The sequence below is a fragment of the Anopheles arabiensis genome, chromosome 3, assembly GCF_016920715.1.
Source record: "Anopheles arabiensis isolate DONGOLA chromosome 3, AaraD3, whole genome shotgun sequence".
Classification (NCBI taxonomy): Eukaryota; Metazoa; Arthropoda; class Insecta; order Diptera; family Culicidae; genus Anopheles; species Anopheles arabiensis.
Window position 1 is genome coordinate 59,499,038 of NC_053518.1, and position 27,874 is coordinate 59,526,911.

The 27,874-nt window shown below is 43.5% G+C and overlaps 1 protein-coding gene across 2 annotated transcripts; it reads right to left on the minus strand.

Moving 5' to 3' along the window:
- Positions 1-542: 542 nt before the first annotated feature.
- On the minus strand, positions 543-26,264 carry LOC120902050 (somatostatin receptor type 2-like). Of its 2 annotated transcripts, none has more exons than XM_040310526.1 (2): positions 25,090-26,264; positions 543-4,481 (listed from the first exon to the last, which is right to left on the minus strand). In XM_040310526.1, the coding sequence occupies exon 2, from the start codon at positions 4,337-4,339 to the stop codon at positions 2,825-2,827; it is 1,515 nt and encodes a 504-aa protein (XP_040166460.1). In that variant the 5' UTR covers positions 4,340-4,481; positions 25,090-26,264; the 3' UTR covers positions 543-2,824. The 2 variants fall into 2 exon arrangements, with proteins under 2 accessions (XP_040166460.1, XP_040166461.1); XM_040310527.1 differs by lacking the exon at positions 25,090-26,264 and adding an exon at positions 4,586-5,334.
- Positions 26,265-27,874: the final 1,610 nt, after the last annotated feature.

Sequence of the window (27,874 nt, forward strand, 5' to 3'; positions counted from 1 at the left end):
CCCAAACGTAAGCGTCGCCGCTAGCGTTAATGCGAGCCGGTAATTTACGTGCAGAAGATAAATCGTCGCCCAATGGTAGTTGCATGCCGGATCTGGCCCGAAAGCAGTCGAGTAGAAACGAGAATCGGAAGGGATTTTGTAGCCATCCAATTTATTTCAATCCTGTCTGGTGGAATACTTCAGACGGAATACTGATAGTAATTAGTTAATTTCATGCCCTAATAGGTTTCGTTTTGATCCGTTTTCCTTCGAATGTGGGAGCTGCCAACGTAATAGTGTCAGGATGTGGAACGAACTCGCATGGAAACAAATGTAGTTCAAATCCAAATATTACCGGGTTTTGTGAAACCGTTAATACACATGCGGGAAGTATGACGCAGTACGGTCCCATTACTTAAAGCTGGGGTAAGTATATTTATGATTGATTTTTGGTAGATTTAACAACACACGAAAAAATATATTTTGTACATTTATTTTTTTTACTTACCTTTATGTCAAAACAAAACAAAATATTGAATTCTACCCAATAGAAACATTCCAGCGAACTTATGTGTGAATTTTGTTACGTCTTTATTACAGCGTTTATTCCATTTAATGAAATAGTATTAAATTCGGTACAGACGTTTGATATTGTTTCCATAAGGAAGGAAAAAGTGATTCGTTTCGTTTTTTTTAAGAGAACTACAATTTGAACAATTTTGCCTAGCCCGTTACCCTCTGCCCAGTTCGGCAAGTTTTACACATTAATCGCTCGATTCACGTACAAAAAACATATTTTATTGTATCTTTAGCTTTAGCTCTGTTGTTTCATATTTCGTACCATACTCCCGATAAAATCTGGATCACAACGTACGAAGCAATGCTTGCGGGGTTCGGGATTTTGTCGTTTAAAAACCATCCTGCGACTGCAACAGTTTGCTATTATCATTGTGCTACACCTTTCATCACTATACTATGCCATTAGTAGTCGTAAGAGCTGTAAAAACCTATTCGTTGGGCTTCGACGTATGTTTATCCTGCAGGGCGGTGAGGGAATATTGGCTATTAAATTTACATCTAACCTCCATTAGCACTGATGCCTTTATGCCTTTTCCACTGGGAGAATCAAATGTGTATTATTTGCCGATTTTAAATCTCTTCGAATGCGCTCGACAACCTCACGGGCAACATCTTTTGAACATCGGCTCCTCACCTACAGTATGTGTCGTGTTTGTGATGAAATATGATGATGCACTAGCTTAAATGATCTACCACGACGGTTTGTTAAAATATAGCCGTTCGTTGATTAATATATTCCAGCGGCTGTAAACATACCAAATGAAACATTCCAGCTGTCAAAGCAGCCCGTCTTTCTCCCTGTTCGCTCCCTCTGTTTCTCCTAACCGATTGGACCATCCGCATAGTTCCCTTCCCCCCTCTTTCCTCCCCTGGACGATAGCCAAAGGGAAAACTAATGTCTTTTTTGTGCTGTTGCTGTAAATCGGAATTCCGCACAAACAAACCTCCATTAACCGAACGCGATGAATTCCGATGATGAATGCATTCGATCGTACCTCCGTGCATATCCTTTCTGCCTTCCGTCCCGTGCGCAAGCAAGCAACAACTCAATCAAACAATTTTAATCGAAACACCATCGCACCCCTATCGCACGCTAACATAACCAACCGAGAACGTATGGGTACGAAGTTCGCTAGGGCGATTTGAAGTTTGTGATGAGTAGAAGAGGAAAAACAAAAGGCAACGGGCAACGGGAAACATCCGTTACAAAAATCTATCACGATCAATAAATTAAACAAATCCGCATTGCTTAAGTCCACTCGACCCCGATTTATAAAAGCGATAAATATTTCACGTGCTACCAAAGGCACTCAACTGTATGTGAACACCATCATCATCAGCATCAAGAACAACATCACCATCATCATATCCATAATCGGACTCGTAATTTATGTCTGTAAGTGCTATAAGTTCGAAAGATGTTCATTGCCGTAGTTTGTTTGCTTTCTTTCCGCGTGCCAGTGCGTGTTGTGGTACGGAACTCGTGAGCTCAGGTTTTTTTTTTTGTAACCGAATTCCATCCCAGATTCCCAGGTCTGCAGTCGCACGCCGTGATGGTGCATGTTGCACGAAATGTCATCCATCAAATATTACTCCCAAAGGAATCATGCGTGTTTATTTGCATGGATGGTTTGTGTGTGAATATATATATGTGTGTGTGTGTGTGTGTGTGTGTCTGTGTGAATGCGGTAGAATATATGGAATCCAAATTCCATCACACGATGGATACTTTTGGAGCGCGTGTTGGCTCACTGCCATCGTTTCACGCGCGATCACGCACGCGATCGACTGCGGTGGTGGCAATGCGGTGCAGAAAGTCTGTTGAGCGCAACCGAAGAGATTAACACGAGCGATCTTACCGTGGTCAACCAGGCCGATTGGACCGCACCGGATGCTTTACGCTAGTACAAAAACACATGCATGCTTCCCCACGGTTTGTGACATCGTTAACATTAATTTATCACATAAATAAGTTTTGCTTACTTCCCCTGTTGCCTTTGTGCGATTATCCCTTGGTATGACTTTTACTGTTTAACTACTTCACTTTTGGCAATGTTTATACAACACAAGAGTTGTAACGATTTCGATTCTGGTTTCGTTCGTACTCTAGAGTATAGCTGTGTCAGCTTAGTGAAATCTGTTTCATACTCCAACCCGACTTTAAACTACATTTTACTTAATATTTTTGACAAAAAATTGATTTAGCTCGAAAGAACACACCAGTGTCCTTAATGCCCTAGGATCCATTACCAACCACTTGTACGAGTTACGTTAGTTTGACTAGCTGCTCCTCCAAACCGTTCCCGCACGGCACACTCAACGCTTCATTACCGTCACAGGAATCGGACATGTAATCACCTTTCCCACTGCTAGTGTTGCCACCATTGGCAGCGTGCAGTTGACTTGTGGCCGTGGCGTTCGTACCGGTCGTATTGGTATCGTTATTATTGTTACTATGGTTGCTACCACCATTGGATGATGCACAGGCAGGTGTTCCAGGTACGGTAAGGAGATGGTTGTTGTTCCGCTGGGTTTGGGCGGGCGGAGGGCTGGGATTTCGGGACGATACGCAGGATGCCGCCGTCGTGGTGGTGGTAGCGGTCGTTGTCGGTTCCACGAGCAACCGGTGCTGCACCTTCGAGCCGGTAGTTAGCTGCGTCGTATCCGAGTTGGTACGGGTGCGTGAGCGCTTGGGCATCACGCTGTTCTCTAGCTTCAGCTGTGCGTTTACCTCGGCCCGCGCCGCGCACGTGCAAGCCTTCAGGAAGCTCTTCTTAAAGTTCTCACTCAGATATGCGTACAGGATCGGATTGATGGCGGAGTTGATGTACCCGAGACAACCCACCAGCAGAAACAGGATCAAATCCAACCGCGTACTACACGTCTCGAAGTCGGACGTAATCAGGGCGACCTGCGATATCCAGTACGGTAGCCAGCACAGGATGTAAACAGTGATGACGGTCAGCACCAGCTTGGTTACCTTTCGATGCGAGCGCCGCTTGCCACGCGATTTTCCCGTCGTTTTAGGACCTACGTTTCGCAGCTTGCGGATCACCAGACAGTAGAAGGTCATGATAAAGCAGAGCGGAATCACGAAACCCAGTATTAGCGAGTACAGTGTGAACGTGTACCCAGGCAGATGGCCATGCGTTTCAGGCCACAGTATCTGGCACGAGTATGTGTTCGGTTTCTGTTCTATCACGTCGGCATAGATCATGATCGGCAGCATGATCAACGCAGACGCAAGCCAAGCCAACAGCGATACGATGCGCGACACCAGCGGCGTCCGGTACTTGGGCGAGGAGATGTGATGGCAGATGGCAATGTATCGATCGGCGGACATGATGAACAGGAAGATGGACGACGTGAACTGTGTGACGGAGGTGCTCACCATGTACGCTTTACACATAGCGCCCCCAAGCGTCCAGCGCTTCATGTGCATCGTAGCGATCAGGAACGGTATGCCAATCAGGAAGCATTCGTCCGCGATCGCTAGATTCAGTATGTACATGTTGGTGACAGTTTGCATGTTGGAAAACCGGAGCACCACGTAGATGACGAGCGTGTTACCCAGCACACCGACCAGGCAGACGACCGCGTACAGGAACATGAACAGATAGTAGGTCGTTGGCATGTCCGTGGGCGGACAGGTAAAATTACCCATAAACGTTTGGTTGGGGTCGCTGTTCTCCAGGTAATTGCCAAGCTGGGACACATTTTGGTCCGTTAATGAGTCGTACTCTCCCAGGAGAAAGAATGACGTTGCATTATCCTCCTCCATGGTTGTGCTTAGTTAGCAGTGTTGCTTGAACTTTCTTCTATCCAGTTTTGAAATTCATTTACCTTTTACACCATTCCGAAAACATTTCCTAATGGGTTTGTTTGGAGGTTTTTTTATTCCGCTGTAGCTCACGTTGGTTACGCTGAAACGAAAAGAGACGAAAGAAAAAGGCGCTATTTTAACAATGGCAATTTAATTTCTTCATCATGCAGAGGTTTTAACACCCGGCGTAATGCAAACACTAACCAATAAATGCTAATGACGAGGCAAGCTCTAACACAAAAACCCATCCTTGCCCAGGGAGTCATCATTTACATCTCAAGGGAATCCCGCCGGTTCTGGCGGTAAAATGTATTCGCCTACCATCGCGCACAAAGTTAATGGCCTTCTAATTATTCCTCGACAGAATCGCTAAAGCTTCCCGCGCGACAAACGCGTGGGAGCAGGCGGTCTTTGCAAATATTTCATAATTGGGAAACCATAAGCTGATTGCTGCTGTAGCCGGAAAGCGTTCTAATAAAATATCGGAATCGATATACCATCGATAGGTTTCGGCATTGTTGTGCGAAGTTGGCAATGTATCTTCTCTCAGGGAAGATATAAAGAATCTGATTACGGGGTGATTATTGCCCACCCGTTAAATGATGTGCACGGTAGAATTCTTTCCCGCCGCAACTTAGTGGCAGGTATGTAAGAATAGTGGCAAAATGGTATTGCCTGATGCGAATCGGAATATTGTTATAAAGAAGAGAACTTGGGCTGAGCAGTCAGTCGTTGATCAGAACTCAATAAAGAAACACCGTCAAAGGAGAAAAAGTCTGTGTCAACGTTCTCCCTCATTCGGTCCACCTCCTCCACCCCCTCGGTTGGTTTTGCGGTTGTCGTGATCCGGTTGTGTCGAGCATTGTTCTCCAGTGTTGGAGTATTCGGCGCCTTCCTTCCATCCATTCCGCTCCCGTCTTCGTCGTCTCTATCTTACATTTGGTGTCAGAGTGGGATCACGACGAACGCGACTTTGGGACAAGTGTGAATTTCCTGGAAATTCGGTTGCGATCGACGTTGTGTGGAGTGAGGCGGTGAGGCATCAAAGCGCTGGGTGCGCTGGATTGTGCACAAAAAAAAAAAGTGTACGAGTGTAGCGGCGGTCGTACGGGTGTTCGGTGCGATCAGGCGCTGGGTGCGCAAGTTCTGGCGGTGTGCAAAAAGAAATGCGCTGTGTGCGCGAGTAGCTGTGTGCGTTAGTGCGCTGTGTGCGCGAGTTTGCTGTGTGCAAAAAAGAAATGCGCTGTGTGCGCGAGTAGCTGTGTGCGTTAGTGCGCTGTGTGCGCGAGTTGCTGTGTGCAAAAGGAAATGCGCTGTGTGCGCGAATAGCTGTGTGCGTTAGTGCGCTGTGTGCGCGAGTTTGCTGTGTGCAAAAGGTTTAGCGCTGTGTGCGCGAGGGTTTGCTGTGTGCAAAAGGTTTGGCGCTGTGTGCGCGAGACGTTGCGGTGTGCGAAGACGGTTAGCGGTAGGTACGCAAGTGTGTTGCGTGCAAACGGTTAGCGCTTGATGCGCGAGAAGTTGAGCGGTGTGCGTTAGTGCGCTGTGTGCGCGAGTTTGCTGTGTGCAAAAAAGAAATGCGCTGTGTGCGCGAGTAGCTGTGTGCGTTAGTGCGCTGTGTGCGCGAGTTGCTGTGTGCAAAGGTTTAGCGCTGTGTGCGCGAGTTTGCTGTGTGCAAAGGATTAGCGCTGCGTGCGCGAGAGTTTGCTGTGTGAAAAAGGTTTGGCGCTGTGTGCGCGAGAAGTTGCTGTGTGCAGAAACGGTTAGCGATAGGTGCGCGAATTTGCTGCGTGCAAACGGTTAGCGCTTGATGCGCGAGTTTGCCCTGTGCGCGAAAAAGGTGGCTGTGAGAAAAAAGGGCGCTGTGTGTGTGACTAGCGCTGTGCGTTTTGGGCGCGAGAAAAACACTTGTTTTCTAGAGTGTTACAAGTAGGGAAAAATGGACCGTTTGATAAGCGAATATACGCGTACGGGTTTGGTTCGCATGTGCGAAACGGCGGGTTTAGCAATGTCTGGAACCAAGGAGGATTTGGCTAAGCGGTTGTTAGAACCCGGTATAACGAGCGATGAGCAGCGCGAAGAAAAATTCCGGGGAAATGAACGCGTCGGGTTATTATGACGTGGAGGCGGAATCGGAGGCTAGCGAGACGGGAAACAGTGGGACGACTGCGGCGGGTGGTCCTATTGATGTTACCGCGGAGACAAGATCGATCGTGGCAGAGGTGGTGTCACAAAGGGCGGAGGTGCCAAGAATTGCGAAAAGGGAAACACATGCACCGTTGGTGCAGCCCTATTCGTTCCGTGATGTGGAAGAAGGTATTGAGCCTTATGGTAATGACCTCACCAAAGATATTGGTGTGTGGTTTGATGATTTTGAAGGAGTGGCAAGTATGGCGCATTGGACCGATGAACAAATGTTTATCATGTGCCGCCGGAAAATGGTTGGTGTTGCGCGAAGTTTTCTCTCGACGGAGAGAAACGTAACATCGTATGCAGCTTTGAGATTGAAGCTGATTAAAGAATTTGGAAAAATAGTGCGGTCGAGTGACGTGCATAGGCGACTTATGGCACGAGTAAAACGTTCGCAAGAGACAATGTTGGAATACGTGTACGAGATGCAGCGCATAGCTCGTGACACGGAAATCGATGATAGTAGCGTTGTCGAGTACATCGTGGATGGAGTGTCTTACGATGCAAAAGTGCGTGCGTCCCTTTATCGAGCGCGCAGTATAGCAGAATTAAAAGAAGAACTTTTGCTGATGGAAAGAGCAGAGAAGAAAAAGTGCGGTAAAGAAGAACAGTGTGCAGCAAGAGCCGAGGTTGGAAGGAGGTGTGCGCAAGTGTTACAGTTGCGGCAAGCCGGGGCATCGGGCGAAGGATTGTTCTACCAAGAAGCGACTGGTAGCTGACACGCGCGCTATTGTACCGAGTACAAATGAGCGAACTCCGGTGAAGTGTTTTAGATGTGGTGGTGAGGGCCATTTCGCCAAAAATTGTGACAAAAACAGTTATAGTGTGATGGGTGGTCAAGCTATTGTAGCAGGTAGAGAGCTGCCAACAAAGAAAGTGAATATTTACGGAAAAGAATACACGGCTCTGATCGATACCGGGAGTGAAGTATCGCTCATGGGTTGGGATGTGTTTTCTGAACTTCCACCGCGGTGTAAAGTGTGGAACCAGTCAAACCAAATTTTAAGGGGACTGGGAGGAGTTCCACAAAAGGGGCTGGGTGAAACAATACTCGAAGTGAACTTAGACAATTGGGTCTACCAGGTGCAGTGGGTTTTGGTACCGTACGAAACAATAAGGACTCCTCTGATTTTGGGGATGGACTTTTTGCGAAGTGTTAATTATAACATTAACAACAATGGAATTTGTATTGAACCACGTAGAAACGAAGAGGCGACGGGTGTTCGAGAGATAGAAGAAAGGGAGGAACAAAAACGGGGAGAGGAAAATAGGATAAGTGACGTGATGAATACGGTGTGTGTTCCCGAAACAAACGATCCGGTTATCTCGCCTCAATTTTGTAACTTGTTAAGAAGAGTCAGCGTGCAAAACGGTAAAGCCAATGGCAGTGCAGACATTATTATGAGTGATGTGATGGACGCGGTGTGTGAAAACAAGACAAGGGAACCGATTGTGGTGGAGAACAAAGCGTCTGAAACCGTTGATGGGCCCGTGAACAAGTGGTTAGGAAAAGACGGAAACATTCTGGATTACAATGATCGGAAAGTGATGACTGTCGCGAGTGAACTAACGGCAAGGGTTCGTATGAAGCAAAAACAGGACGAAAAGGTGAAAACTGTCTGTGTAGTTTCTGTGGATAGGTCTTGTGAGTCGCACAAACTAAATCCAGAACATTTAAAAAGTGTGGTTAATCAAACTGAGACATTAGTCAGCTTGCTGAAGCAAATAAGCAAGAAAAAGAAAGTGCTGAAACGACAAAAGGATTGTTTGAGATTAATAGAGAAGAAGAATGCGGCTTTACCCACAGGATGTCAGGACTATTGGGGGTCGATGGAAGACGCTATAAAACGATACAGGTACATGTTAACAGATGGTTACTCTAATTTTGCTTGGCTCTTTTCCACCAGAACGACGGAATCGGGAGGAGACATGCGAAAGAGCGAGACTATGTCGTCGATATTTGGATATTCGACACGAGCGACTACCGATAGAAGAACGCCGGTTAAGGCAAGGACGTTCGTAGAATGTACGAAGGGCAAGAATAACGAGCAAATTCTTTCGGTAACGGAGGTACTACGAGGAAACGGTCGGCCGGAACGAAAAAATTGGACGGAGTTATCAATCCGAGCAAGATCGTCATTGGATTCGAAGCCGGGTGTTATAATGAAAAGTGGGTCCGAGGGTTTGATCGAAGAAGTGTTTGATCGCCATGGGCAGGATTTAGGAAAAGACGGAAGAAAGAAGATAAAAAGGGACAAGGTCGATACAAAAAGTATTTTGATAGGGGAAGAAGCAAGAACGCGAATGTGGTGTTAGATAGAATTCAATTATGATGAGGCGTAAAGTGTTTCACAATCAAATTCAGGAATTAGGATAGGATAATGAATAAAAGGCTAGAACTTCGAGGATCGAAGTGCATCAGGAAAAGGCCGAATGTAAGAATAGTGGCAAAATGGTATTGCCTGATGCGAATCGGAATATTGTTATAAAGAAGAGAACTTGGGCTGAGCAGTCAGTCGTTGATCAGAACTCAATAAAGAAACACCGTCAAAGGAGAAAAAGTCTGTGTCAACGTTCTCCCTCATTCGGTCCACCTCCTCCACCCCCTCGGTTGGTTTTGCGGTTGTCGTGATCCGGTTGTGCCGAGCATTGTTCTCCAGTGTTGGAGTATTCGGCGCCTTCCTTCCATCCATTCCGCTCCCGTCTTCGTCGTCTCTATCTTACAGGTATGAGAAACCACTTTACTCCCTCCGGACAGTTAGCATCCCTCCCCTTTCGGCCAGGAGTATCCTTTAGTGGCATCCCATTCGCTTCGCATCACCACAGAAGAAGAAATTGGCACAGAAAGGAACCGCAAGGAGCGAAAGCCATTGTTTGACGATTTCAATTGCTACATCTTGCCCCATTCACCGGTGGTAGGTGGTAGTCATCGAAATTAATTAGTTTCTCATTGTCTATCCCATTGGGTCGGTTTACCTTTTTCGCCACCTTCACACAGCCAACAGCTCACACAAGCAGTTCGGCGGGAGTGCGCTCCCTCCTCCGGTGACTTTGGAGGTTAATTGGAACCCCTTTGGCTCGAAATCAATACAACCGGACGTGCCTTGGGTCGCGTGACGTGAACGGAACAGTTTGACGGTACGCTTCCGTTCACGGGTTTAATGTTCCACTGTGCCAGCGGAAGCAATTTGCTAGCAGCTAACCGGAGCGCAAATACACTCCCGTTCACACAAAGGTGCACACTGTGTAAGGTGAAACTTGGCCCTTTATTCATTTGCATTGAAGCAGAAGTGCCCGGCGCGGGTCATGTGGAATTACATTGAAATCGGATTAAATTGCAGTTTAAATGGCGGTTCTTCGGAGCGGTTCGACCTGTTGAAGATCCACAACAAAGAGTGCGCGCAGTTTCGATTAATAGAGTTGTTTGTTGATGAATGATGTGCGCACGTTAGATTCTGTTTTATTTCCCTCGGCTCTGCCGACTGCTGCTTATACGATTGTTTGATTGTTATGGAGCTCGTGTTTATCAAGCAGTTTGAATGCATCTGAAGCAACCCCCCACGCGTAAACGGGATTGGTTCTAGTTTTTGCGTGGCGTGGAAAAGCCTCAGCTGGCATTTGTTTGCTTTTTGTTCTTAAAAATAGACCAACACTCCTCACGGGTCATACCGACCACTGCTGCTCGATTCCTTGGCCAATCCATTGCGTAAACACAGCAGCGAGCCAGTAGCAGTGATAAACCTGACACGCTGTTTGAATCTTCAGCTTGCCCCGTCATGCGACACGGGAGGCGCGTATGGCTGGCTAACCGACCGTACCGTGCATTACCGCCATCATCCGCCGAGCTCCAAACAAACAACTGCAAACGCCCGTTGGCGTTCGATTTGCGACACAAATGCGCATCGATTGCACGCAAGCAAATACTTTCTGAAGCGGGATTTCGCTAAAAATAACGCCCACTTCCGGACGGCGGCGACCACAAAACGGTACGGTTCGATTTACCGCGCAATTTAAAATGATTACCGCTGCACATTAAATGGCCCTGCTGGAAATGGTCTTTTGAAACACGCAAGGATAATCAATCATAAACGGTAAATAATAGGCTATGTTCGGGTACCGCTCACGATACTTCCATATCCTTGACGCGGCCATTCAATGCCCATCGGCAAATAAGGAACGTGTAGACACGGGTGTGCGCTTAAATGGGTTATGTGTGATTGTGGTGTATGTGTGGATGTTTATATGTTCACATGTGCGGGTTTGATATTGGGTGCCGTTAGTAACGATGCGCGGACTGCGATTTTTCCTCCACCCAGCGGACCATCTGGCAGATGAGATAGTATTACTGCTTGGTTTATGAGATACCCGTTACCAGCAGCTCATTTGGGGGCACTTTGGTTGCTCCGATTTCCTACAGGGGTAGCTGGCAAATTAGTATCATACAGGTCAGCGATTTCTCAGTAATCGTTATTAATATTTGACATGATCACAATAGTGTTCTAATCGGCTAGATGTTATAAAATGACAAATTTTATTTTCAAGTGTTGCATAATTATATCATAAGATTGGCTGCTTTTTTTATTAAATCCTCTACTGGTATGTAACGCATGGATGTTTGTGCATAACCGCTGCATAACCGCTTCCAGATCAAATTGTATTATTCGCGTTTACCTAAAACACTTTTGGCGAAAAACATGATAATTATCAATGATTGAATTTTTAGCTACAATAAAAAGTGGCTAATTATTAAATGTGTATGAGCACCGAATTCCCTGTTTCAGTATACTTCTCTAAGTACTTTTTTTTTATTTACTAATTTAATGAATCGGAGTCAAAAGTTTAATTAAAAATTCACAAAGGAAATATGTTTCCTTAGCCGACTATAAGCTGGACAAGACTAAGGTAAAAGTTAAAGATTAACACCGTTGTCAAGTGTTGCCATGCACTTTATAATTATGATAATAATTTTTACAATTTTTATCCATTTCGATGGGCAAATTAATAATTAATAATTATTCATGAAACATGTTAACAAAATGGTTAAAAACATTCAACCAAAATAAAGAGTATGAGAAAAAGCAAACAAATAACATTTGTGAGCTATAAGTCCCTAGGCCATTACAAGCAGAGAGGTGAGGGATACATAATCTGTAACTACTAAATTGTAAGTAATAACATATAGCTTAAAGCTTGAGTTTTAAGAATAACTAGTTATTTCCCTACCGCCTATCATAAAATTAAAAAAAAATTTGATCTCCCACAACACAAGAAAATGTAAAAAATATTATAAAGTATTCCTTTTTCAATCTTGCTGTAATCGACAGATACTAAAACAAAATAATTTTGCCATAATAATAACGCTCAACACTTAACGGGAAACAAAACTCTGTAACTCCCGCTTATCAAATACCGAAACGTCCTCCGGCAGCGAAAACAGCCCTTCGGCAAACACGCATCCTGTTCTGCCCGATCGAAAGCAATCGAAAAGTGAGAAAACTTGTTTGTTTGCCTTGGCCATATTTGTCCTGGCTTTTAGTTGCCACTAATTTTGCCACCGTTTGCATTTCGGGCGCTGGATGTGCTGGTGTGTTGTATGTGTTTCTTTTTTGTCTTTATTTTTCTTCCTATCGGAAATGCCCAGTGGTGGCCATCATCCGCAATTCCTCGGAAACTTCATTGTCATTCAGCAATTTCATCGCATTCCACAGTGCGTGGTCGTCGTGATTCAATAAATCGATTACAAACACACAGATCAACTGATAGCAAATGGACTGTGTGATCGAACGCAGAGCCAGGGGCAACACCATAACCTGCAGCACCACGGGCTCTTCAAAGTTACAGGAGTGTCTTAAGAATGCTTTTGACGGTTCTGGTACTGCTACTGAGAAAAGAAAAATTGTGTAAATCCCGTTCACCCCAACGTTCGTGCTATCAGTTTGAAGAAACTTTCCAAAAAGGTAATAAAAATGAGATTGCACACCCGCTAAATTGCAGCCAGTCTAAAATTGCTACTAAACGCTTCGCATATCAACTGTGTCCGAACCGGTTTCGATAACTCTCATGTTTTTATTGCTCCGCGAAGTAAAGTGGTTATTAAATATTTATGATATTTATGAGAAATCGGTATTGGTGCAGCATGAATAATAACAACAACAGCTCCAAGAAAATATAATGAGATGTATATGCGTATATATTGAAATTATTGAAAAGTTTTTATTGAGTGATCAACGAAACTGAAGCAGAAGCGAATAAAAAAATAACACTTTCAATTGAGCCACTTTCACAGCCTTCGCTCTATCAGTGTGTTTACGTTTAAACACATTTACAGTGTACTTTGAGATAATAATTTTAGAGCTATATTGGCGGTTTGTTCGTCAGAAAAAAATAAACATAAATAACATTCCGCGGACAGTTGTTACATTTTCGACGATGTCGGGATGGCAAACACTTAAAACAAGCGCCTCGTTCGAGTGTGCGTTTGTTAGAGTCGGTTTTTGTGTGCGTTTTACCTACGGTAGAATTTAATGCTTCTCCTCGCCTGTTCGCACTCGTACCATCCGGAACAATGTTTTTCCATTTGCTTGAATCAACGTAGACAACACGGACACACAAAAAAAACATCCCCACTTACACGCACACACACACACAGACACGGTAGCAACATTTCCGCAATGTCCGTTACAACAAACTGGGTCACGTGCAATCGATCCATCCAAGCGCTGGTGACCGACCTACACCGATGATCCGGAATTGGCTTCCGGTATGGCACGATTGTGCAACAGTCGCCTTATGTCACCCCGGGGCAAGATTTATGACACCGAACCTGTAAACCCGAGAAAATCCATAGTGCTGGCGTCACATTCCCACCACTAGCGTCCAGACCGATGTCCCGGCTTCAACCTACCCCTACCATCCCTAGTCCTGCTTCCCAGTCAACAGAAATGCAATGCTCATAATTCCCCCTCCTGCATTCCCTTTTTGCCTACGTTCATTACTCCCGGAAGATAGCCCCGTCCATGGCCGTTATCAAGATTTGACGCGGTGGATGGAGAATGGGTTGTGCTGTAGTGTGTGCAGGGGGGCGAGCGCTTTCATTAAATTAAAATCGTAAAACCACCTGTTTCGGAATCAGCTTAGGAACTTTAATTTTATCTTCCGCGCGGAAGATAATACCGGCGCGTACGGTGTGATCCGGAAATCGGGAATAGATGTTTACCGCCTGGGGTCGCACCCATGGCGCCACAGTACACACTAATAAGTTTACCTTTACGGAACAAACAATCTGCGCACGGTACGTGAACGCAGCCGGTGTGGACAGTGGGGCGGATCGAGTCGCGTACAGTGTTGGCGGATTTGTTAATTAAAGATTTTCCACATTCTACCGTCTGTCCTGGGCAGAGAGCTGGTTGGTGGGTTTAGTGTCTAGCGACACTGCAGTACATAAGAGCAAGGATTGTCTCCAATGCCAATTCTGGAGCCCGATAGTGTACAAATGATTTGGATGAAATTTTATTAAACCTTCATGAGACTATCAATCTAATCCCTTGATTTTATGGCTGCACCGTTTACGAGCCTAGTAAACCCCTAGGAACAACGGCACTCATCAACTTGATCCTGGTTTATAACCGTGCTTAATAAATTTCAAGTGAATCTTAGATGATGAATAATAAAACCAAACTGCGCAAACCCCCCACGCTGCATTATGTTTGCGGTTCTGAACGAGTGGTATGTTTACGGGCCACGTTAGCACAATACCTGATACTCGACACATCCCCATATTCAAACAATGTCCACATGTTGTTGGTTTTCCGCAAAACAAAATCAATTTGCTTGCGACTTTTTTCGCCTGCTATCAAGCGAGCAAATATTTGTGTTGGTTTGCTTTGGCAACAAGATCAAGTAACCTGTCAAAAGACATGCTCGATAACCTATCCCCCATTTTTGGTGCCGTTGCAGCGCGTGACCCATCAAATGTAATGTGTCCGCCGCCGCGCCCCGTGTGGCCCAGCGAAGGGGAAACTTGTAAAATCTATTCTCAGATCCCAAACTGTCCCGACGCCCGCCAACCGGAGACGAACGCTATCTCATTAGCATATAGAAAATAAACATTACAATAACCATACCCGTGCCGCCACGCTGTCACCATTTGACAACTGTCGACTCGATGGTATAACGGTGAAATTGCGCTATCCTCGCCACCATTCAGTAATAGCGGGGAGGTGTATGTTAGTGTGTGTGTAGGTCGGTCTGTGTACTCTCACGCACGCACACACTCATGTACAACCAAGGGTAAGGCCGCACCACAGGCCAGTAGGTGGTGGTTAGCCGTACAGATTCGTGCGATAGTGTCCCAAACAGCAAAAAAAACAACCTCGATACACAGAAAACAACACCAAAAACACAAGGACGAAGAAATTGGTGTCGCGGGAAAGGTCGGAAGAACGTATCTTCCCAGCGCCAAACTGGTACACATTGTCTGGTTTGGGTGTGGAGAGCAAGTTGAGTGATGTTCATTTGACGTTGCCACTATCCATCAATAGCGCCCATGACGTCAGGTATCTTGGGTGGGATGAAGCATACCCTTCGAAACATTTCAATTCACTGTGATACGCACGATTACACGAACCGAAGCATTAGTCTGACCTGGAGTCCTCGGACTCGCACTTATTGGGCGGCAGATAATTGGGCGGCAGATAATTAAATATAAACAAATTTCCATCCCCTCGAACGCACAAAATAGATAAACAAAGGCAGTAAGTTTTACTGCTGCGCAAATATTGCAGACCACTATTGATAACGCGTCCGGGTAACATGCCACCTGCCACCCGCTCCGATCGGTGCGCCAAACAAAGCAAGCAAACAAAACTGTTAATGAAAACCCATCCCAAACAGACCTTAATTACAACCATTTCCCAAAAAACACTGCTATTTCGTAGGAAAACATGGCGCCAAATGAGACAAACGCACCCTTAGTTTGCCTTTTTCTGAATATCCTTCCTTTTTTCATCATCTGAAAGACGCTATAGTGTTTGCTTTTACATGTTGATGATGATGGTGTTTATTAGCAAGCGCTGGTACCAGCTTTTGTATTCTTTCTTGGGAAAACTGTAGCCACAAAACTGCTGCATTGCTCGCATAAGACAAAATACAACACCAAGCCCCTTTTGAAAGCTTGTTAAGGTGTCGTTTTTATTATCATTGAATTGCCGTTCAGTTTGGAAAGGCGTTTCCCGGACTGGGTCAAAACTTGGTTAATAACAATTCATTCATCGGATCAACGACCGGAACAGTCCGCACAATATATTATTCTTCCGCACTCGCACGGCCTCTTGGTCACCGGGCTAGATTGGCTAATATGCGCTCATAAACATAAACCTTCACCAAATTAAAATTTATGTTTCCACCACGGTTGTTGAACAATAAAAATTTTCCAGTTTGTTTTTAGTTTGCATGTTGCGCAGCGCTTCATTTTTTCATTTTTATTCATGAAATATGATAACTTTTTTTATATTCTGCTTTGTTTCATAGTAAGTTCCACAACAGTAGTAGTTATTTTACAGTGATGTTTTTGGAGATTTTAATCGATGAGTTATGGTACACATTTTAATTGGACTTTTAACTCAAACCAGAAATATCAAACCAGAGACAAATCGAGATGTCAAACATGCACCATAATACCAAATCTTCATTTTTAACACTTTTTCTCAAACGATCGAGTCACATAATAGGCATTTATGTCACAAAGTAAACAGATGTTCTATTTTGCATGAAAATATGAATTATGTTACTTTACAATACAATACAATACAATATAATACAATACAATACAATACAATACAATACAACACAATACAATACGAGGTGCGAAACGTGATTAAGCCATTTAGTACAAATCATTCAAAAATATACACCACATTGATTTATTTTCAATGCACTTGGCGTTAGTACAGCTAAATGGTAAGTTCTACAAGTTTGTTTTGTGATCCTCTTGTATTTTAACCATAACTACATAATGTTTTACCGGTCTTGTATTTAAAATGACATGCTATCTGTCAATTTTAATAAGCATTCATAGCGTAATGCTGTTAATGTAGCGTTTATCGTCACATGTTGATGTTATACATAAACGAGTTAATCGTAACATGTTCTTTCGGTTTTTTATTATTTCGTGTCATAAAACAACCACTTTTGTGTTATCACCGACTATTTTGAGTCACATTTAGACTAGGTTGGATATGTTTGTACTTATAGCATTAACGGAAGGTAGAACTACTAATTAGAGGAGTTGTCATCTCACATAATAAATCACCGTGCTATGTTATACACAAGTCTTACAAAATAGGCTAATAAACAAAAAAGTGAACAATTCAATAAAAAAACATGCCTAGAACAATTTCTTTTTTTTGTGCCGAGCAGCATAGGTTCATAATCTTCTTCTTCTTTGGCACAACAACCGATATCGGCCAAGGCCTGTCTGTACCCACTAGTGAAGTGAGCTTGACTTTCAGTGACTTATTGTTACCATAGCAGGATAGTCAGTTCTGCGTATGGGACGGTCTATTTGGGGCTTGAACCCATGACGGGCTTGTTATTGAGTCGTTCGAGTTGACGACTGTACCACCAGACCAAAAAGGTTCATAATAGGCTAATTATAAAAGGAATTAGTCGAAATTCTACAAATATTGTCTATTATGTCATTATTGATTCATTCAATAAAATGGATTAATTTTAGGCGGTTTCTAGTTGACAAATCATACCCATTTTTTACAATATCATCAAGCTCCAAATTCCACGAAAAATCTCTAGTGGCATATACATTTTAATACTTTTGATAAACACGGCCAGTCACCGTGATTATGCAGAAATAAATACAAAGCGAATTCTGGCAACGCGAAATTCGATAAAATGCAGATTAAAAACAACACTTTAGTCGGTTTGGATGTTTTTTTTTTTTAATTTTCTATTCTATATGAATGATTTATGTGCATTGCGTAGTGTAACTACTGGAAACAAATGCATTTTTGTTAATATATTCTGCACTTCAAATAGAGCGGATTAAGATAACGCGGACAGGTCTTTGAATGGGTTTCAGTGTTCAACGAAAAATGGCTGATCGCTTTTATTTCCAGTCCATACTAGTTAGATTAGGTTGATAGGTAGCTAGGTAGGTAAATAAACACTTCCACCCAAACTACCCTCATATGCAATGACTTGATTCACATCCTATGACAAAGAGTCTGATTGGAAAAAGTCTGCTCATGATTAGCAAACATTAACATACCAATATAACGATGTAAATCTATTTCCACCACATGGTGAGATGTTTAGAAATGCCACTGTTTTAGTTTTATTTTAAGACTCACTCTAACCGCTTTACCGAAAGTACTCAGCGCATCGTTGCTATGTTGATTGCTTTGGTCAAACAAGTTTGTTTTTTTTTCGTGCGTGTGTTATGACCCGTACGCTGCACCGTTCACGTGTAACGGCAGTAATAAAAATTGAACAAGTCAAACATCTCCCTAAATCCAACAACAAACAAACACCGAAATCTCGTTCCAGCCGCCATAACGGCCGAAACATTCACAGGGAGCTTTCAATTATTCCCTACATAAACAGCTACCGCTTTCTGCCGCCACCATCCACTCAACCGAACTGTTAACTGAAGCCCGGCCAAAACCTTCAAAATGGGTCATTTGGGATGCTCGTAAGATAAAAACTGAAAAACAAATATCCACCCGGTGAGAACGTCGGGCCGTCGCTGGTGCAGCATTGTCCGTGCTAGCAGAGCGTTGCATATTGTGTTGATCCACGGCACTGTTACCTTTGTTTTTACTTTGACTTTTTATACTGAAGTAACGGCTCTCTTACGACTAGAAAAACTGTTGCAGAACAGTAAATGGAAATTTTCCGTACTCTTGCGAGTTAAAAAAGTATAAAAAAAGATACAAAAGCACTAGCGCACATGGTTAGCGTCAGACAGATGAAGTTTTTCACAGACACTTCGGCTACCTCGAGTTTCTCTTCATTTGCAACCATTGAAACTAATAGTACACACAGTTTGGGTAGCGTTACATATTATGTTTGTATGTTTTCATTTCCTGAGGGATGAAATATAGCACACCCTTTGCATTGCTTCACTGCTTTAAATTTCATTTCGTTAGCAGCACATAAACAATGCAAAGCTTATAAGTAACAAAAACTTTTTACCATAAAACAATCGCTAAACGTCTAATTAGTCTGCCAAATGTTGAATAATAAGAACATTACATTAGCTAGCGAACGATAACGTTACCTGATGCTAGCAAAATGTCATGCCACTCCCAAGTCTCACGGCCTGAGTTCAATGGTATTCTGTATATGTATAGCAATAAAAACCAGACATAACCTCCCCGATAAGCCTTATAAAGAGTGAGAATGTGTGTATGTGTTTGTGTGTGTATGCTCCCAACGCGTCTGACATAAATTATGATTTATTGGTTCGAATTTCGGTCACTCCGAATTTCTTTGTCCCGGGTGAGGATGGGAAGTTCGTCTTTATGCCCGCTTCAAAATCATCAACGAAATGATCGCAAATGCGCTACACTTTTCCTGCCAACTAGAACAAGTGAGAAGTTGCAATAACTTATGACAAATTGGTAGCAAAAAAATGAAACCCCATCCGCGAAGAAGTATGTATTTACTATTAGTTACAAAATATTGCCGAGTATGGGACAGAACGCGAACGTACCAAACATAGCAACATTGGATTGTGCCTGCCAACTTTTGTTTGGCATTATCTTTGCATTGTGTGTTTTTCAGTTATACTTTTTTCACTTGTTATTATACACTTTCGTGCATTCTTCAATTTCATTGCCCTTCAGTTTGCCATTAAGAAGCGAGCAGGCAGATTCCGCGTGCCATGCCAAACTTCTTGAAACTTCCATTATTATGTGAACATTGCTCAGAAGACGCAATCATGAAGGGGCAAAGTGATTGTGTATGTTTGTACGTGTGTGTCTGCATGTGTGTGTGAGAGTGCAAAGAATGACAAACGTTCACAGGCCTTCTTCTGATATTGCAAAAAAAATAATACATGCCGCTGAGGATGCTTACCAGTAGTAACTTCAGCTTAGCATTTCAAGCCACACCTTAAAGAGTGCTTGTCGAGAGCATGTCGTTGTGCTGCGCTGAAGAGCATTTGTTCGTTCGTTCATTCGTTTGCTACCCAAAGTACCAAACGATTCGGTTTGGGCTTCTGCTCCTGCTGGAAGCTGCAGAACATCACATCATAGAAAGCGTGTCACTATCTTACGAACAGTCCCATCTGTTTCGGCTGGTGCGCCACAAACAAGTGTGATGCGCCTATCGTTCTTCGCCATTTGATTTTACTGGCGTGCTTTTTTTGCATTCACAAACAACCATCGGCAGGCTCGAGAGCCCATAAAATAGATGTAACAGCATAAGGAGTTCATGTTGAATATATTTTCTTGTGAGCAATATTTCACTAGATAGTTTTTTTTGTTGCTGTTGCTCGGCTGGCAGTGGTGTGCCATTCGGCGGTAGACTGTCATAGTTTTTGTTTCGTTTCCAGGCACGTAGCAGCAATAAAAAAATGAATAGTTTGCAAAGCGCAAAGAAGCACAACAGCTAACGACTTTGGTAATAGTGTAATATCATACAGTTTTTCTCTTCCCATTCGCATTCTACCAGTAAAAGAATGTACAAATGATGATGCGTTCTATTCAGAAACTGATAAACGTTACAAGCTTGACGAGAAAAAAAAGAAATATACATAAATTTTTGCGTATTGTTGTATTTCACTTGATTTGGTATAAAGTTTGAGCAAACACACGGCACGGCTTGAAATAGGAACAATAAATAAAGAAGCCTTAATAAAATATAGTTCTGCAATAGGCGATGTGCGCTGCTCCATTTCACAAATGGATAACATACGCAAAGCCCCTCCTCTGTCATGCCAGACGGGGTTGGAAGAGCCCGAAATTCCACAACCCTTATAAATGACGGTCATTTGTATATGCAGCTGTCCTAGCTTGTCTTTATGTTTCACACGCAAACGACACACCCAGCGCGCTTACTGTGCTGACCCCAAAACTGGCTGCCCACAGCAGCCAAACCAGACCGTGGCGGAATCGTGAGCGTAAGTACGAAACAAACTTTAAATTTTCCATATGTTACCGAGCGCCGGGAACTAACTTTGGCTGCTGCACTACCCATCCAACCGTGCAAGGAAGAGCAGGGACAGCGAGGGAAGCGTACCGCGGGTACTGGCAATACGTGCTAAAAGCTTTCGTCGGTAAGATCCGTGTGATGCTGGCCACTGATACTGGGTTACTGGTTCGAGAATCGCCCGAACCCCAACAACACGCGCTCGATGTCCCCCGATGCACTTACGTCAGATGCAGGGTTACGCTGATGCAGCACCAGACTTCGCGATGGCTCCCTGTACTCCCGCCCTCCCCCAGTGCAGTGGTACCATTTTCCGCCCCAAAAACTATCTCGTAAGAAACACCGGGTAACGAAATTGGGTCACACTATGTTTACGTTGGGACGCTACGGAAACAATTTTACGATTATTACCGTGGCGCTGTGCACAAACTCAGTCCCATTCGGCCCGGGGACCGGGGCTTTCGGACGGGTTGTGCACATTTCAAGTGCATCTCTTCTTCCCGGGTCACCCGGGTGTATCTGGCGCGTTGGGTGCTTACTGTCGCCGGGCAGCTGATTTCAACAGCTCGCATCCCTTTCATTCCCACCGACCGCCGGCAATGGTCGGACACGTTGGAGGAATTTGGATTAAAGGAAAAGAATTCTACCACAGCACAGGTGTAAACCTCGCGCTCCCGGCGCTAGTTTTTTTTCCCTCAATTCATATACACGCGCGCAGAAAAACAAAAAGGCATGTGGTAGGAAAGGTGAGTATTTCATTTTTCGTTTTTTGTTTCGTTTGTTTCGCTCACGAAACGTTGTTCATGGAATGTGCCTTCGGTATTTGGTTGAAAGCAGCACGCGTCACTCGCAGCAACATTCACCGGACGGGAGAAGCTTATATCTTGAAAGGTAAAATCAGTCTGTGATATTCTTTTCAACTTTTCAACAGCATACAGCATCTCGGACGCCGACCTTGTAAACGGGTGGCGGGGGAAAAGCTAAATGGAACCTCCTGTCCGGATAAGATGGTAGCAACGTAAGATAGGAATGACTAAAAGCTTGTGGCCGTGGATGTGTATGCATGCATGTGTGTGTGTGTGTGTGTGTGTGTGTGTGTGTGTGTGTGTGTGTGTGTGTATGACAGTGTAAGTAAAATCTAAACAATTCCTCACTCGTGGCACCTTTGCATGTCACCGTCGAGAATTGTGATCGTTAGCAAAAGAGCCAAACAAAGTCGGGCAGCGTTCACACCAAGGCGATGGGGTTGCCTGGTAGTTGATGATTTTTTAACGAAGGTTTCCACCCTGTGTTCGTGGTTGCACTATTTTTGCTGTGTGTGTGCTGTGTTTTAGCAATAGTAAAACCTTTTTGGAAATGAGCTGTTACTCAAATTGCTTTTTTTTATTTCCAAGTTATGACCCATTACCCTACCAAAGCTCAAATAATTTTAATCGTAATGAGCCGTATAATTCTTTGCCAAATCTTCGTTTTACAGTTGGCAAATGTCTTAAAACTGTAAATTCAAAACAATAACTAGTTTATCAGAATTCTGATAAGCTAGTGAGCTCATACTTCATTTCGATTTGTGATGGAGCCGCCTGGTATTCGTCGTTAATAAAAAGATTACACTTTTTAGCCCCCAGTCTGATTACAAAGTATATTTTGTAGGTCCAGTGTGAAGGAAAAATATGTAAGAGACATATGTTCAAACCATTTCTATCTCCCTGTAGTTTCATTGTGATAGTCGCTAGCGCTAACGAATTGCTGTGTAATAGGTACAAAGCTGTAGAATGAACCAAATCCGTCATATGAATTCGTGGTTAACCTATTCACGTGGGTATCTTAAATAAATTCAAAAGTTTACATATTTTATACAGTTTAAACCACACATGCTTTGTGTATTTGTATCCATATAAAAATAGAAGTTACATTTTTTTTGCAAATCGTTATGACCTGATGAATATTACTAAAATAGGTAAAAATAATACAAGATTTTTAAGGTTGTTAGGAGTCACAAACTTCCCAAACGATCATAAGTTCCAAACGAAATAAGTTAAGTTAGAAAATATCCCATACATACCCAATCCCATGTGCTTCTTAAATATGTTATAAACTTTATAATGCATTAGTATGCAAATCAATCTGTTTAACAATTATAAGCGTATCAAAAACTCAACCCAACCCTAACTATCAAATAGTAGTAGAAATGTCTCGCCTAGCCGAATCATGGAACATTACAAAACGTCTACCTTTACGGAACATTCAAACATACGGTAAATTAAAAAGAAAACACATTTATTAAACGGACTATAGACCAGAGCCATGTCGTATTTGTAAATATCATGGAGTACAACAGCTATTCTCTAGCTAATTTAAGAAATCGGCACCATGAGTGCAAGATGTTCAATGAACGCGGAACATTTTTAGTTATTTTATTAAATTATACTGCGTTTTCAATGTGGAATATTAAATATCTAGGTCATTACAATACATTTCATACACCTTTCTACAGTAGAGCTGATCCAACAAAAGATAAACAATGAACAAGCGAAAAAATATTGAACAGGTCAATGTTAAAAAACCGAAAAAAATAACACTGCTACGCCAGACCTGCCAAAATCAAACATGGATTAAGTTTGATCATATACCGGGTATATTAAACAAATTCATTGCTATAAAAGTGGCATAAGAAATTTAAGATCGTTTGTACCATTTGCACAAGCATATGACAAAAACACTTGTATTACCACTTGATTTACCACTTGATTTACATACATCGTACAATAATTGGTTCATTACTATCACATTTAAATCACTAAAATATCCAAGCGTGTCATCCAAAAATCCTCTCGCATCATTGCGCAGAAGATGGCGAGAGCTCTCCCGGACTGGAGCATAACATTTTGAGCAAGTCGCTAAGTGTTCATAAAACACATTTAATGCATCCCCCATCAACTGGCTGTAATAGCTTCCTAAGCCCAACAAGCACCCCGTACCTGAGTTAATATCCATATCCGGAGTGCTCAATCAACTCAACATATTGCACGAAGATTATCAGTCACAATCTTTGCCGATCTTCCAGCATCAGAGCAATGCCTAAAAGACTGCCGCCGAATTCGGCCACTCAAAATTGCTCACTTATTTTTAAGCCACCGTCAAGCGTCTTTCGGCCACAATACAACGACACACACCGCAAACAAGGGTACACGTGTGCTGCGAAGTGCCGTAAGACGACACACACCTGTAGCGGCGCTTACGGCAGCAGCTTGTCCTTGGCTCTGTCTGTGCCTGCGTGAGCAGGTGTGTGGGTGTGTGTGTGTGTGGGTGTGTGTGGGTGTGTGTGTGTGGGTGTGTGTAAGTGTGTTTGTCCCCTTCGGCACTGTATGTTCACTTCCCGTGGCGAACGGATTTCACCGATTTATGGCTGCCTCTAATGGCGATGACAACCGGCATCCGGTAACGGGGTGTGTTGCCTCCCGGCTTTGGCTTTTATAACTTTTCCGTCGAAGTATTCTTATCGATCAAATTGGAAATCGTATAGGAGCAATTTCGCCACCGCCGCCCATTACCCGTGCCCCCCGTCCAGCGACGAGTTGGCATAACAAAAGACGCTTTCGGGAATGTTAGATGTGCCGCGCGCCAACAACGGTTTCTTGACTTTCGCCGAAGGCTGTCCTGGCAACGCACCTCGCTTGCCGGTGCGAAAACATCCTTCCCTGTCCCGATTCACTGGCCTTTGCATTGCTCCCGCATACGTATTCTTATTGGAAGTCGCTTTGTTTAGAGGCCGCGGGACGTAGGTAACTGCTACCAGCAGCAGTACGATTGTATCCGCTGGCGGCAGTCGCTTGTTCCACGCCTAGACGCTCAGCCAACGCGTATCATGCCGATTTAATTTTGTGCGCCTTTTCTTCTTGCTGGTACCGATTGCAAATTGGAATTTCTTCCGATATGATGCGACGACTAGCTTCACTTTTTTTTTATTGTTTTCCTTTGTGTTTTGGGGTACGAATGGCTTCCCAGTGTTTTTTGTCCCCAATCCCCGCAACAGCTAGGCGTAACAGCAATAGAAAAAATGGCGCTCAACAAGGATCACCCAACCACCGAACCGTGAAGCACGATCACAAACGATTAGGCGCGCAGACTTGGCAGAAAAATATGCTGCTATCGTTAAAAACTCATAAATTTTCCATCGCCAGCACACATCGTAAATATTTTGCAAGAATACTCCCGCGATGGCTATTTATGTGTGTTATTGCGCTTGTTGCCAGTGTGTTTGTAGCTGGTGCGTCTTCTTTTTTCCCGGCTCGCATCCCACCACCACTTTCTCCAAACGATTTACCCCAACCACTACCCCCCACCCACACACTTACTAGTCGATGCGACGGTTGCTGCTTCCTTCTTTTGCCGGCCGCTTGCTGCTTCACTCACGCTCGCTGGCAGGTAGTGCAATGCCGTCCAAACTGCATCTCCACGGCTCGTTTAGTGTTTATTTTTATTCCTGCGGTGCGGACGGTTCGCACGGCCAATGATCACGAAATGGCCATTACGGACGATGGACGAAGCCGGCACAAAACGGTGACCCTAGTACCCAGTCGACACTCAACCCGGTGGCGTGGGTGGCGGGCAAACGATCTCTGTATGTATGTGGATATGTGATCACGTTGCAGCTGCAGCGCACTCGCTAATTATCTCTTCATTTTCCGTTCACAACATATACGCACCAGAAGGCAGGCCAGAAATGGAGTGGAGAGGGAGAAAAATAACGCTAACGACCCACAGCCGCACATGTATCTTCCAACATAGGAAAATGCAATAAAACACACACAAACACTTTGCACAAACACACACACTCACATACATAAACACATACACACGTGTCACAGTAACGCTGTATGGTGCGATCCCGCCGGGACCTTCGATAACGGTCAATTACCGTTCATTGTGTGCGGTTACTGGAAGAAACTTTGTTGGAACTTCGCGGACGGAATGATACACTGTTTTGTTTTGCACGGAGACGCTTTGCACCAGCCGCTAACCTGCAACATCGATCGTGTTGGTCAGCATGCACCAAACCGCTTCTTACCCAAACCGCTTCCCCATACAGCCACCGGTGACCAACTGGAATTCGTAAACACCCCTCACACACTGACGGCAGCAGTTCGATCAGCGATCTTGCAATGCTAATGCATCACCATGTACAGCGGGAGTACAACAAGCGTCGGCCGTACAGACCGGTAATCGAAAATTCCTCTACCAATTCCGAATGCCACCGTACACTATTACACACTCTATATCGCTAGCCAGCCCACTGCTGTTTCACAATCATCCGGAAGGAATGCACCCGGCAAGGTAAGCATGGGGCCGTAACAGCAACCGTGCAAACATGCCCCGTATGCAGCGCGTACGAATGGCTTCAGTGGGCCGCAGTGTGGCCGGCACCATTCCGCGTGCAACGAACTTCGACGCGCGTTTCGATCTGTACTGGGTACACGACTGGAGCCAAGTGCTACTGCCACTGCTGCCAGTAGTGCAACCCGGTTCCGTTGACAATCGGAAAACGACTGGTCGCAGTTGAATGTTTTATCTTGGTACTCATTTCCCTCTGGGGCACTCATTTTACCGAACGCGGCACGAGAGCACGGTGGATGGTGAGAGTACTCAGCATTCATCGTCGGGGTTGGTCAATGAATTCAACGGACTCAATTTTGAATTTGTTCCGTTGCTCTCATGGATAGCATCTTTGCTAGAAGCGTTTCTAGAAGAATTGTGTACCGACAATAACAACGCATATTGTGTTAACTATAACATTTATTACGTTGTATCATAGTTGAACATTTTTTTTTTTATTTTTCAGACACATACACAAAGGCAAGATGGTTGATAAATGTATTTTAATACCGTACATCAACGCACTCATTTTCACGAACAAGCACAAATATTATCGTGAGTGCCTTCTCGTGCGATACGAACCCGTACTCGGTTGTACTCAAACATTCATTTCTTACCTTTATAACATCAAACAAACGGAAATGAAACTGTAACGTATAGCATTGTTTTTTTTTATTCTAACGAATCCATGTATAGTGGGAAACTTGTGGTGTAAAGGACACATGTTTTCCTAGTGTAGTTCGTATTCTACGCTTAGTTTTATCACATTTATTGTCTGTAAATGTATTGCAACCCAGTTTAAAAAAATAACGTGCGTTTTTCGGACGAATTGGTAAAATTCATTTCTGCTGCATGTTTAAAATTAAGAGGAGTTGTAAACTGCTTCATTCACATATTTTTGTATAAGCCGTTCAATGGCTGCAAAAAATCCCACACTTAGAAAACAACAACAAAAATACACACATTACAGGGTTTCTCAAGATTTTTTGTTGTTTTTGCAAATTTTGTGTTTTCCATTTTTTTGGTGTTTTCTCACGCTTTTTGAGGCCGTTTCCCAGATTTTTTTAGTTCAATTGTATTGATGTCCAATGGGACGTTACTAATAATCGTAGGAAATCCTGTATGCACAGACTACACGTTTTTTAACATTACTTTTAAGCATGTTTGTGTGAAAAGTAACTGGCTAGCCGTATTTTTTTTAATATTGCCAGGTTGGTCTAAAACATTTTGTCGTGTCTACAATACAAAAGACAAACAAAACAATCTTTTTAAAAAATGCACGTCCATACTAGAATCTGACGGTAAAATAACGTCCTTCACTACTTGAATAAAAATAAATATAGAAACTAACATAAAAATTCAAAGGGTTCTGCTTTCGTTAAGAAGATCATTCCTCAATCGTAAATGAAATACTCCTGTTTTCACTTTCTGTTGAATCTTTAACTGGTTCTGTAACTTTAACTCGATGTTCCTCACGTTTCTCTACATAACAGACGATTTGTACAGCAACAACTTTATATTGTGTTTTTAAAGTTATGTGAAGCTCACTTTACTATTTCTACATTTTAGAGTATTTGACCACATTTGCCGAACAATTTCGAGCGAAGCACTCAAATGTTTTTTAACAATGCACTGGGACACTGCAGGAATATGAAGGTAAAGCTTTTTTTAAAACCAAATACTAAAGCAATCTCGGCCCTACAGTGGCGGCCACCTAAAGTCGAACACCTCTTATTTTCACCTATGATGAGACATTGCGGCACCTTG